Raw genomic sequence first — 12,900 nt, 5'->3', positions numbered from 1 at the left:
GAAAAGAGTAATTAATAGCATATTAATATGACACTTGTGGACTGTTATTTATTAGTCACTTAAAATCCAACTTCACTTGGTTCATTCTTTTCAGATTGCTGATTTTATTCTTTGTAGCTCCTCAATTCAACCAGAATTGTATTCATTTATATTTAAACGTATTATCAATGCAAATCATGTTGTAGAGGTTGCTGCCACATATAAAGCTGCATTATTTTCTTAGTCCTCTCTTAGTCCTGGATCCTTTTGTACTAAGGGGGAAAAAAACAAATGCATAATTATTATGATTTTTAATGCATTTGTAATAAACGGTACGTAAATTATCAATGCAGAATTATATGCTTGCATTTTATAATTTTCATCTAGCAATGTTTTTCGGATCAGAACAGACCTGTGACCTATTTTTGGGTCGTGATCTACAAGGTCACACAGAATAAAACAGTTATTTATTAAACCTAAAAAAGATTCTTCAGATGCTTCAGCCTCAGTCTTTTGGATCCATGTCTTTATTCGCAGGAATGTAGCATGACCTAATATACAGTATATGCCAGTAGTACATCAGGTGTTACCAGAATCCATGTATTTATACCACATCAGATTAGTCTTATTCTGCAGCAGCTGTACAGTATATCTCTGGCAGTAGCGGGGTCAGACCGGAGCAAAGTTCCCATTCTTCTAGCGCTTAGAACAGGATCTCCCAGGAGCCCCGGGTCTGTCTGACCCCTTTAACACTTGAACAGCTGCCGGATCTGTCTCCAGTCTCATTCTCATGCTCTTCCTCGTGCCAGTCTGCCAATAACAGAGCTATTAAATGCACTAACATGACTATGTGATTAAGTGGAACAGAATTTGCAGTATCGTAACTGGAGACTCTAAACTTGCTGTATCTGCAACACTCCTTTGTTAGACACCTGGTATTCCCACAGTTGAAGCTGGTAAAAGCTCCCAGAGCTCAGTTCAGTACCGGTCAGATCAGCCATAACTCGGCAAGTCTGTGCAGATTTGGCATGAGTCAGGCCGGAGTCATGTGTTTTTGGCGTGAGATATACAGTATCACCTATACGGGACACGAGAGAACTGGGTCTGACTAATATGGAAGTAAAATAATGCCAAATGTTTTTGAAACGAAAAAGCCTGTTGAATTGCACTACTTAAAAAAGAAATAGGCATTGCATTATGCTTGCATTTTAATGCATTGTATTTTTAGGGCTTGCATTTTTATGGGCTGAAATTCAACATGGTTGAATATTTAAGCTGTGAATATTTCAATTCAAAACATTTCAAACACATTTTCATTATTCAGAATTCAATAATCCATATTCACCTTTCATATTTCACTTCCAAAATAGTCAAACTGTTTAAAAATACCACCTATAATATTCAACAGGCAATTTTCGGTCCATTTTATTTCGCTTTGCAAATTCGCCTCCACAAATTCAGTGTTTCAAATTCGACCGTAAATTCAACATTGACATTCAGTAACTGCAGGAAAAGCAGTAGATTACCGAGCATAATCTCCATCTGGTGTTAGTCATCCTCACCAGCAGGGGGTGCAAAAGCGTGTGTTGTTGACGAAGACCAGAGCAACAGTTAGAGCAAGCCATTCATTCATAAAACTCATTTACAGCAAATTGTGCAAGCATTAAGTTTTTGTGATGATTATCTGGGTCAGTATATATGCGGAAAAGATTATAAAGACACAAAATCTATGTTTGTTTTATTCAATAACTTTCCTTTTTACTTTCCCTGTGTAGCCTGTCAGATTTCTCTACATGAATATAATCGGTTTCCCTCAATATATCATCATCATACTCAAGGATATCATAGCTTAATGGATTAATACATATTAAAAACCAAACTCGCACCATATTACAGGCAAGCAAATGGACTCAGAACTAAACGCGCAAAGTTTCATGCTGAGCGTTTCCCAGTGATATAGCTATAAGTTTAAGTAATTTATTTTTAAATATTATATCAAATATGATAATACCATGTTTTGGACACTAGCATGATGTAATACCATGTTATTCTTTAAAGTATCTGACAGTGCAATTTATGATAAATATGATAATTCAGTGCAATTGTTTGATTATTTTCATGATTAATAAATTATTTTTTGCATACATTTAATTTAATTGGATTGATTCAGTTTGACTTGAATTAAGCCAGTTATGTTAGATGAATATACTTTTAAGTTGATGCAGAAATAGTGTATATTTTGCATAAAAAATATATTATATAGAAGCTTGTTTTCTCCATGGAATAAATAATTAAAAAGGAATTGCTACCTTTATCTTACAATTCTGATTTGCAAGTTTATGTTTCATAATTCTGACTTTTGACAAACAGTTCTCACAATTCTTATTCACAATTAAGAAAAATGCCCGAATTGTCAGTTATAAACCTGCAAATGTGAGGGGGAAAAGTCAGAACTGTGAGATTAAAAAAGCTCCCATTTAATAGCATGTTTTGGACAATAGCATGATGGTAATCACTTGTTATCCTTACAATGCCATATAAATATGATCCTTCAGTAAAAAGGCGTATCTGTTACGGTGTTTATTCATTTTGTCATGTTTCTGGTTTGTGGTTTCTCTGTCTTTGGTCTTTTATTCAGTTTGTGCCTTGTTAATTGTAGTCTGTTATCCTAGTCATGTCATTATTAGGTCCCTTGTTTCAGGTGTGTTGTCTTGTTAGGTTGTATGGTCCCGCTCGGTGTTCTGATTTGCCCCAGCTGTGTCTTGTTCCCTCATCCCGTCTGTGTATTTAAATCCTGTCTGCTCTTTTGTTCGTGGTCAGTTATTGAATGTATGTTTTAATGTGCGTACCACGAGTATCTTGTCTGTTCTGAATCTGTAATTAAAGTCTACTGCTGCATTTAGATCCGCCTACTGCCTTTGCTTCCACGCAAATTCGTAACAGTATCAAAATACCAGGATATTAGGCTACTATCTGATCCTCTCATTGAACCGTGGTACTTATGTGTACATCGCATGCACACAATGCGTCATCTGTCTGTCTGTTTTTGTTTTGTTTTTTGAATGGCTTTAAGATCACAATCTGGTCAATGGTCATGCTAAAACAATGCAGCAACTGTTATTTCAGAAAGTTCTGGAAACATGATGCTATGCTAGATTAGCTTAGCGGCATTACGCATCTTAGCTAGGTCTTTACCAAGGCCTGTCACTGAGGTCAATATGTTATTTTAGGAATATTATTCATCACTGAGCTGAAGGTAACATGTTTTCTTGTTCAACAGTTGCTCGATATTTAACACCTGTGGGGGGCTAGACAGGTTGAATGTAGCTATTGTGACAAAAGAACAATATCAGAACAATCTAACTGAACAATCATCATAGGTCATGCTTGATTTACTCCTGTGGTGAATCATGACTTATGGATTGCACTATATGAGGTATTGCACATACAGTTTAAAGATACGAATGCACATTACTATCAATAAGTTTGGGGTTAGTAAGATTTTTGTAAAATAAATGAATAATGTTATTCATCAAGGATGCATAAAAGTGACAGTAAAGACATTTATAATGTTACAAAAGATTTCTATTTCAAATAAATCTGTACATTTGAACTTTCTATTCATCAAAGAATCTTGAAATAATGCATGATGCTTTCAACAAAAATTTGAAGCAGCTCAACACTGATAATAATCAGAAATGTTTCTTTTCAGCAAATCATCATATTATAATGATTTCTGAAGGATCATGTGACACTGAAGACTGGAGTAATGATGCTGAAATTCAGCTTTCATCACAGGTATAAATTACTTTTTTAAAATAATTTAAAACAGATTTTTTTTAACAGTTTTTACTGTATTTTTGATCAAATATATGCATCTTAGGTGAGCTAAAGAGACTCCTTTGAACTATACTATTGCAAAGATCTTCTAACTTTAATCATCATATTTTTGTAACTAGGCCTAGTGTCTGATACGGGACGTTTTTAATAGCTCCTGTGAACAACCTCACCAACAGGGCCGGCCCTGGCCAATTTGCTGCCCTAGGCAAGATTTTACCTGGTGCCCCATGCATCACAGCCCATTTCGCCCTGTCATTGTGTTCATTATTATTTATCCTATATATATATATAAATATATATATACACACACACACACACACACATTACAGCCTAAACACAAATAGCAAGAGCATTACACCTAGCATTCAAGTCAAGTCCCATTTATTTTTATAGCGCTTTTTACAATATAGATTATTTCAAGGCAGATTTACAGTTTGACAGTTTTGTTGCGTTTATAATTTTGTTCAGTATATATAGCCGCTCTGGATAAAACAGTGATGTCATCGTCCAAATGTCATTCATGCACAAACTATTCATTGAGCGCTAGCAAAAGTGTTTGTTTTGCAGTTGATGGCAGCAATCTTCCATTAAACTATGGCACGTTTCATGTTTTCACCATGAATGAAACTGCGAAATGTCTTCTTTAACGTTAATTTCACATAAAACGTTGCTACTTTTAATAAACCTGTAGCCTATATATCATTAATAATTTTGGCAAATACATTTTAAAAATGCCATATATCCCCCTCAAAACTGCACAACTGTAGAGTAAAACATTAATTAATAAAAGTGATAGTGAATGCGTCTAAAAAAACGTGATTGTTACAAATCACACTGTCTGGGGCCTCTAGACAGGGCCGGCCCGTGGCATAGCCGGACTAGGCAAATGCTAGGGGCGCCACTCAATAGGGGCAAGCTTTTTTTTTTTTACTAATACTATTTTAAAAACATTAATTCAAAATACTATAAAATAAAGCAAAAAAACTCCACAAAAACTTAACTAAGTCCCCCGACTTCGGTCCGGCGCATCAATCTTCCCCCGCCCAGCGAGTGCTTGAGAGCGCGCGTGATCAGTTTACTGTTGGTAATTTGTTGTGTAGCTTCGCCCCTCTCTGCATCCAATGTAGACAGCATTTCTTTCGTTTGAGGGCACTTAACACACTCAAGCACCCCGTAGAAACGGGCCTGGCAGCTCGTGCCAGGTCTAGACATGGTGAAAGTTACCTGATTGTGACGGATGGCCAAATTTACATGACATATTTTAGATTAGCATTATAGTCTGCCTGCAATAGATACAGTGCCAAACGGAAGAGAAGAGGATAAAAGGGAATAAAGACAGAGGTAATGTAATGAATGAACAGTTTATCTAATTGCATAGTAGTAAGATATATAATTTAATGGCAGTTATTTTTACCTTAAACTTTAAGCTTACAATTGTTCTGAGTTCTCCAGAGCACCAAAATAAAGTAGAAAATCTAAACTGGGCATTTTCATTTGTATTGTGAATGTAGCGTTTGATAACGCATGGATAAATCAGTTCCATATCACAGCCACTTACATTTTCTGATGGTCACTCACGCGGTTCCTGAGAACGGTGATCTATAAGACAAAAAATCATATGAATCAATCTCGGTGAATCATTGCCGTACAACTTTTCCTTCTCATGTCAATCAAACTGAGCCTCTGGGAACCGGCCCGCTTGATTGTTCTGTGCTGGGTGTGACTGCATGTATGTGTAATTGATGGATGTATGACATTTCATAAACGTCCTGTCCTTATGTTATGACTTTCTTCTCTAACATCCTGATCTGGTGACGCAATAAATTGGCACTTTGTGTATAAGAAACCCCACCTCGTATTTCTGGCACATGTACTTGTATTGCAGCTCAAACTTCTCGGCCTCAAGCTGGCGCATCCACGTCCAGAGCTCGTTCGCAGTGTCTCTGCATGAAAACCCACATGAGAGCATGATTAACCAGTCTCTGAATATGAAGCAACAGCCTGTGGCTTCATGTCACGGTGCATGTTAAAGCTACCTCACTATATTTCATGTTGGCAGAAGTATTTGATGTTGTGTTTTGATATGTTTTTACCTCAGCTTGTCCGCGCCGATGTTTTCTACGTTCAGTTCCTTACGGCGTTCGCTCAGGATCGTTTTTTTCTTCTCTCTCTCAGTTTGCTTCTTAGGCCCGCCCCTTTTATCTGTCTGTCAATCAAATCCAAACAGGACATGAGCATTTGTGACCTGATCACTGTGACCTTTGACCTATGAGCTGCCTTACCCTCTGCATGTATCCGGTGTACTGAAAGCTTGCGAGGACCTTTTTCTTCTTAGCGTCATCATCAGCCTTCCTCTTGGCCTCTTCCTCCTCTTTTCGTGCTTTTTCTTCCTGAAAGAAATAGAAATAAATGACTAATCACACAAGCGACTGTTTCTTCCTATGATCGCCATGATGTCCTCTTGAAGAGACTTACGGCTAGTTTGTTTTGCCGCTCTCTGTCCCGCTCTGCGCGGATCCGGTGTTGCTCCGCTCGCTCGGCCCTGCGGTTCTCCTGATGATCAAAACACACACATGATCCCACTAATGATGCAAAGCTGTTTTCAGCATCATTACTCCAGTCTTCAGTGTCACATGATCCTTCAGAAATCATTCTAATATGATGATTTGCTGCTCAAGAAACATTTCTGATTATTATCAATGTTGAAAACAGTTGTGCTGCTTCATATTTTTTAGGAAACTGTGATACTTTTCCACCCCAGGATTCTTTGATGAAAGTTCAAAAGAACAGCATTTATTTAAAATATAAATCTTTTGACATTAAACACAATTTTTTTTTCAATTTAATGCATCATTACAGAATAAAAGTCTTTTTTTGCAAGATTGGGAAAATTGAATGGTAGTGTATCACGTTTTTTTTTTTACGTGGGTCTGGCACTTCCGGAATGGGATCTTGACTCTATTTAGTGATAATCTATGTCACGTTTTATCACATACAATGAATGAAATAATCTTTCTTGCAAAATAATGTTATTTATGCATTAATTTCCAGGAGACTCACATATAATTTGATATAGTTTTCTAAGACACTCATTCATAATTTCATTTTAAATAAATCCAAATTGTAGTATATTTTTTTGACAACAGTGGATAAGCTGGAAGAGTTAATAAGTTCATATATCAGGAAATGGTTGGGAGTTCCAGAGTGGGACTTATAGTTAAGGAATATTGCAGCTGCCAGTCTCTACTTTAACCGAGGAGTTTAAGTGCGCCAAGGTCAGACTGGAAATGACCTTAGTAGAGTCACGCGACAAATGTGTAAGGTAGGCAGCACCTGTGTTAAAAGAAAGTGGTAGACCACTAAGGTAGAAAGTGGTCAGCAAAGAAATCTGTGGAAGAGGCAAAGGCTGCCCTTCAAATTGGTGATATCGTGGGAGAGGTACAGCATGGAAGAGGGGGTTTTGGGCTGAGTTTAGCTCCTCCTAAATGGCACAAGGCAGGCTCAGCTCAAAGGAGGAAGCTCGTAGTCAACGAGGTGCGAAAGCAGGAGGAGAGGATGAGGTGTATAAAGGCCATTTCCCAGGCCAAGCAGGGAGAGTGGATGAGATGGGAGAGTGTGGAACAACGCAAGATGGGCTGGCAAGACCTTTGGTCAATGGAAGAGAGTAGGATCAGTTTCCTTATCAGGTCAACATATGATGTTCTCCCATCACCGCAGAACCTAAACCTCTGGGTAGGAGAGGATCCCTCTTGTCCTTTGTGTTTATCACCTGTCACATTAAGGCACATTTTGACAGGATGTAAGGTGGCTCTTAGCCAGGGTCGGTTTACTTGGCGCCATGACCAAGTAATCCGATGTTTGGCTTTAGCATTGGAAGACAAGCGTAACATGACCAATAAGTTGCCGCCTGTTCTAGCAAAACATTACACACAGAAGACAATATTCCTCCACCCAGGCGAGCAACCACCAAGAAAAGGTGCTAACACCAATTCTCGCCCAGGACAACTGGAAGCTGCTAGGGACTGGAAGATGCTGGCTGATCTTGATCAACGGCTTATTTTTCCACCTGAGATTGCCACCACTAACCTACGACCAGATATTGTTTTGTGGTCTGGATCAGCACGCATTGTTCAACTGATAGAGTTAACAGTGCCATGGGAGGATGCGGTAGATGAGGCATATGAGAGGAAGAAACTGCAGTATGCTCAGCTGGCCACTGAAGCAGAACAGCGAGGATGGAGAGTCCAGGTTTATCCAGTGGAAGTGTATTCCACTGGTTCCTCAGAGACGTCGGATTCAGTGGGCAAGAGTTGCGTCGCACAGTAAAGAACTTATCTGAAGCAGCAGAAAGGAGCAGCAACAGGCTGTGGTTGAGACGGAAAGAGTCTGGCTGGCTGTGTACAGGCCGCCATGCTACGGTTTCGAAAAATTCTTGAAAATGTAATGGTTTATTTGTATAGTTTGCATAGTGATTACAGTTATTACGTTCCTGTGTATTTTGCGTGAATGAGGTTTGGTGTTTGGACAGATATTGTGTTTTGCGGTAGTATGCCATACGGAACCGTTGCCACTGACCGCTTTAACGTCCGGAGTGGGGCTCGACAGCCTTAGTCAAACGGGTTGGCCCGTATGGTCGGGTTGTGGAGAGGTTGTGAGAGATTGTGGTTAGGTCACATGTGAACTATGAGGAAGGAGCAACCTCAGCAGCAAGAAGGATGTAAAGGTCAGTAAGCTGGGCTGAGTTGAGTGGGGGACGGAGGGGGGTGACTCTGGCGTCGAGCCCTCTTGAGGTGTCGTGGGCTAGTCGACGAACCACTGAGGACGGAAGGTGCCCACTTGAAGACCCTAGAGATTTTCCCCACTCCACTCAATCCAGGCGGTTGTCATGAGGGGACCGCACTGTGGTTGCAGCCGTTGTGTGTGCAAATACACTGCAGCTATTAACACCAGACAGAAGGAGATTCACATCACCATTTGGAAAGAAGCGTAAATGGATTGAGAAGCATAGGTTACTGTAAAGCTCGTGTAATGGAAATCATATTTTGCTTTGTTGTTGTTTTTTTAATTCGGTAAAATATGAAGTACTTTTGGATGTACAAGAGTTCCGATGACGAAACATTTAAAAAAATGTGTTGTTTTACCGAAGTTTATGGAGTCTTGCCTTTATTTGAATGTATCTACTGTATTTATTTATTTAGTTTTTGTAGGACAGTCTGGTTCTGTGAGGCTATAACCCCAGTCCTGCTGGCTAGATTGAGTTTCCATGCCGGTTAGAGCTGGTTTGTTGCTAGTCCAGCCAGTGGACCAGTATAACCTTAACGTTTACCAACAAAACCTAGCTAGTCAACAAGCATGTCTTTTCAGTGGGGTCATTTCACTTGTCTTATCGTGGTTGCAGTGGTAGGGTGTTTAATTATTTATTTGTAAAATGTCTTACAATCCGTTGGGTGAGGTTGATTAGCTCTTCTTCTTCTTTCTTTCTGCTCTCGAAGTGCACTTCAATGAGAGTCTGCAGCTCCGTCAGGTCTTTCTCCATACGTTTGCGGTGAATATCCTATGGATAAGTTTTCAAAGGTATGATAATGTACAATGCAGTATAAACTACTTATGGCACATGTTTTATGTCATATTTTATTAAAATCTACAGGTCATATTACATTTAGTTTAGTATCTGAAAGTTCAGAGTGATTTATTGGTATGACAGTAAACGTATGTTCGTATTTGCGAAAGTATTTGCTTCCTATAGCTGCTTCATGCAAACAAAAGAATGAATTGTAATTTAAGCAGACAGGTTTATACTTAAATTAATGGTGTAATATAATACACCACTAAAGAATAATAATAAAATAAAATATAAAATAAAATAAAGAAATAAAATATAAATTAAAATGAAAAAATAAAATGAATAACATAAAAATAAAATATATAATAAAATAGAAATAAAAAATTATAGAAATATAATATAAAAATTTACTCACATCAAAATCAACTTTCTCTCCATCAGGAATTTTGGGAGGCACTAAAGCTGGCACAAATGGTCTTAAAATCAACAACAATGCATTAGTTTTTTTTATCATAAAACAGTCTTTTATTTGGGACTTTTTGGTAATATATTATAGTTAGGCTATGTATCATGCTGAGTGGTAAGCAACATGCACAAACAAGAAAATACTAGAATAAGTCTTTAATGAATCATAGGGGACAAATTACCCTAAACAAATGCAACTAAACACACAGGTGCAAATCATAGGTAACCGTGAAAACAAACAGGGACACAATCAGTAACCTAGGAGACAGATAAGCGGGAACATATTGGGAACAATGGAAACAGGAACAGAACACAGGGAAACAACCTGAAATTATGTGTTTTTTAATTTTATATTAATTTATATTTGAAAACTCCACTCACTTATGCTTCGGCTTTGTTTCTTCTGTACCGTTCAGTTTGCAGAAAGGGAAAAGGAGAAATACGGATTTATGAAAACACTTGCATACTAGCAATGTTGGTGGTTCGGTTCAAAGCTCATCGGGGCCCAGTTTCAATTGTAAAACCAGTTTTGAATGAGTCTGATGGTATCGGGTTTACCTTCCTCTCCATGTTCCTCACCAGCATCTAAATAAGAAAAGACAGCATGTCATCTATGACAGCAATGTTGTAATCCACAGAGATACGGTGAAAGCCCCGAAGACACGTCTCTTATCAGACACGGGAATCTTGACTAAAAGCTATTTTGTCTAAGCAAGAAAATCCTCTGTAACACTTAGTGCATATTTACGAATTCTTATAATAAAGACAATTAGCATATATTTCAGAGATGTCAAAGTTGCTTTGGGGTCAGTTTGACCCTGGAGAGTTTTAGATATGATGGATTGATCCATTAAGCTGACAATAGCCGACATTGTTCGAAACTTCATCCCAAATGTGTCACTTATTTTAATCAGAGACTTTGTGAGAGTATAATTATTGGGTGTTGTTTAAAACACTGAATAATCCTGTATTTTGTTTTTACCTGCATGATGTGGATTGGGTGTTTGCTTCCCAGAGGCGTCTACAAGCCCTAAAAATGAAAGCATAAACAGTGTTTTATCCGAAAACACTTAGTTTTGAAGTCTTTACCTCTGTGTCTTTCCTTTGAATCATTATACGTGATTTGTGTGAATTATATATAATTATTAACTTTAAGTAATTATAGTACTTATATAAAAACAAATGGTGTAGGATTCACAAATAATTACAAAGAAATGGCAAGTAACACTGCTGAATTAAACATTAAAAAACTGAAAAGGTATTTTCTTTATACAAATAACCTTTGTTTTATTTATGACTTTGAATCTTTCTCTTTTGTACAGTGAGTCTAGCTGTTGTTTATAATGATAAATATTTATATAATGTGCATAATCCATTTTTTTAAGCACAAGCACAAATAAAGCTAACGGTGAATTTCGCAAGGAAATATCTGGGTTTTCACCCCATAATCAAAAGATATAACAAAATTATATTTTGATCATGAAAAAATTTCCTTATGGTCTAAAAATGAAGCATTAGTTTTCATTCTTTTGAATTTCATAAAATATCAATAATATTTGTTTATGCAAAACACCATTTATTTATTTTTATTTTAGGATGACACAATTCATGAGATTCACCCGACAACACAATCTGTTTATTAATTGTGAGTCCATTATGGCAAACCTCATTAATTATTAGGTGTAGCTTTAGCAACAGCATTAGCAGAAGCGCACTACCTTCCTCCTCCTGCTCCTCTTCCTCATCCTGCAACTCCTCTGTGCAAAGCAGACAGAAAGCATGATGAGAAAAATTTTCATTTAATGATCATGCATATGGTTGCAACTGAGCAATGCATGCATGCAAAATGCACACACTCTCAATCTAAGCCAGAACATATTATTGCCATAATGCTATTTTTTAAAGAAGATCTATGCTTTCTTTAGTGCGTAATGTTGCTGTTTGAGCATGAAAAAGGTCTGCAAAGTTCGAAAAGGTTATTCTCATATCAGTTTCACTGTTTCTGAGCTCCCTGAAACACCTCTAGTGTAGTCTCAATATTCCTATTCAAATAATGAATGCGCAGAATAAAGGGGCGGGGCCTGGTTGAGTTAGTTAGTAGTGTGTTGTTGCTATACAGTTTTTTCCACCCCGGTTTTAACATGATTATGGTAACGATCGTGACATTTCCAAAACATACTCAAGTGATTAATCAAAACACACTGATCCAGCTGACCAATCAGAGCTCATTGTGCTTTTAAGAAGGAGGAGCTTCATAGAGACAGGAACTAAACAGATCGTTACCGACAGATTGGGAAGAGAGGAGCTGCAACAATGGAGAATAATCAAGATTTAAGCTCGCTAATGGGGACAGTTTTGTTACCAAAGTATAATAAAACCCAAACACACACACACACACACACACACACACACACACACACATACTTCAGAGTCATTTAACTATTTAAATGCATATGAGTTGTTTCAGGGCAGAGGAATGAAATCATGCCCCTTTTAAATAATAAAGGATTGGACTCATGAATGGTGTCATTGCATAATGTTGTCCTGATCCTCCACCCTCCATCTAATCCAGCCACACACAAACACACTCTTCACCAGAAGCTTCTGCTGCCAAAACACAGCAAACCTCCTTCTCCTGCTCTCATGTGGGGCAGGTTCAGACAACACAACTAAATACAGCTGCCACTTTCCTGGAAGACGGTTCAAATTGTTCATATTCTTTAAAATTATGTTTCTTCGTTTTCAACAAATGATCAGTGATAGGAGGTGCTTAACAATCCAGTTTATTTTTAAATTAAGAGGTTGTGTTAACTCTTTCCCCGCCATTGATAGAAATGTAAGGGGGTGCTATAAGGCATCTTCTGAAAGAGAACAGAATCTCCTGATCAAAACACAGGCAAAGAAGAAGCAGAAACAAGAGATATCATTCATAAGCAGATGCTAATGTAAAATAACAAAATCATCAACATTAAACAGCATATAAATCAAAACTGCCTTGTTACTGAACGAAACGTCGACCCAGGATGAGCTACAGGACTGAAGCTTTGGGGTGT

At 37.8% G+C, this 12,900-nt stretch overlaps 1 protein-coding gene and 1 long non-coding RNA gene across 3 annotated transcripts; one reads left to right on the top strand and one right to left on the bottom strand.

The window, feature by feature from the left end:
- Positions 1-87: 87 nt before the first annotated feature.
- Positions 88-11,678, bottom strand: tnnt2b (troponin T type 2b (cardiac)). Of its 2 annotated transcripts, XM_077199917.1 has the most exons (12): positions 11,566-11,678; positions 10,830-10,877; positions 10,406-10,432; positions 10,229-10,250; positions 9,798-9,858; positions 9,257-9,373; positions 6,295-6,372; positions 6,102-6,209; positions 5,913-6,025; positions 5,672-5,762; positions 5,378-5,418; positions 88-251 (listed from the first exon to the last, which is right to left on the bottom strand). In XM_077199917.1, exons 6-12 carry the CDS (start codon positions 9,353-9,355, stop codon positions 212-214), a joined length of 570 nt encoding a protein of 189 aa, XP_077056032.1. In that variant the 5' UTR covers positions 9,356-9,373; positions 9,798-9,858; positions 10,229-10,250; positions 10,406-10,432; positions 10,830-10,877; positions 11,566-11,678; the 3' UTR covers positions 88-211. The 2 variants fall into 2 exon arrangements, with proteins under 2 accessions (XP_077056032.1, XP_077056031.1); XM_077199916.1 differs by lacking the exons at positions 10,229-10,250; positions 10,406-10,432; positions 10,830-10,877; positions 11,566-11,678 and having other exon boundaries at positions 9,798-9,861.
- On the top strand, positions 9,147-10,348 carry LOC143707167 (uncharacterized). Its single transcript, XR_013193093.1, has 3 exons — positions 9,147-9,219; positions 9,312-9,393; positions 10,264-10,348. It is a non-coding gene; the product is annotated as an uncharacterized LOC143707167 (long non-coding RNA).
- Positions 11,679-12,900: the final 1,222 nt, after the last annotated feature.

Source organism: Siphateles boraxobius, unplaced genomic scaffold (genome assembly GCF_051911475.1).
Source record: "Siphateles boraxobius isolate OS27281-9 unplaced genomic scaffold, OSU_SipBor_1 41, whole genome shotgun sequence".
Lineage (NCBI taxonomy): Eukaryota > Metazoa > Chordata > Actinopteri > Cypriniformes > Leuciscidae > Siphateles > Siphateles boraxobius.
The sequence above is the reverse complement of the archived record's forward strand: the minus strand, read 5'-3'. Positions and strand labels throughout refer to the sequence as shown.

Bases quoted from the DNA above. Each gene is read 5' to 3' on its own strand.
- tnnt2b (XM_077199917.1), bottom strand. From the start codon at position 9,355: ATGGAGAAAGACCTGACGGAGCTGCAGACTCTCATTGAAGTGCACTTC. The intron at 5,763-5,912 runs GTAAAAACATAT...GTTTTCATGCAG, and splicing joins ATCGGCGCGGACAAGCTGAG to AGACACTGCGAACGAGCTCT. The intron at 252-5,377 runs GTAAGTGGCTGT...TTTCCCCCTTAG, and splicing joins GTGAGTGACCATCAGAAAAT to TACAAAAGGATCCAGGACTA.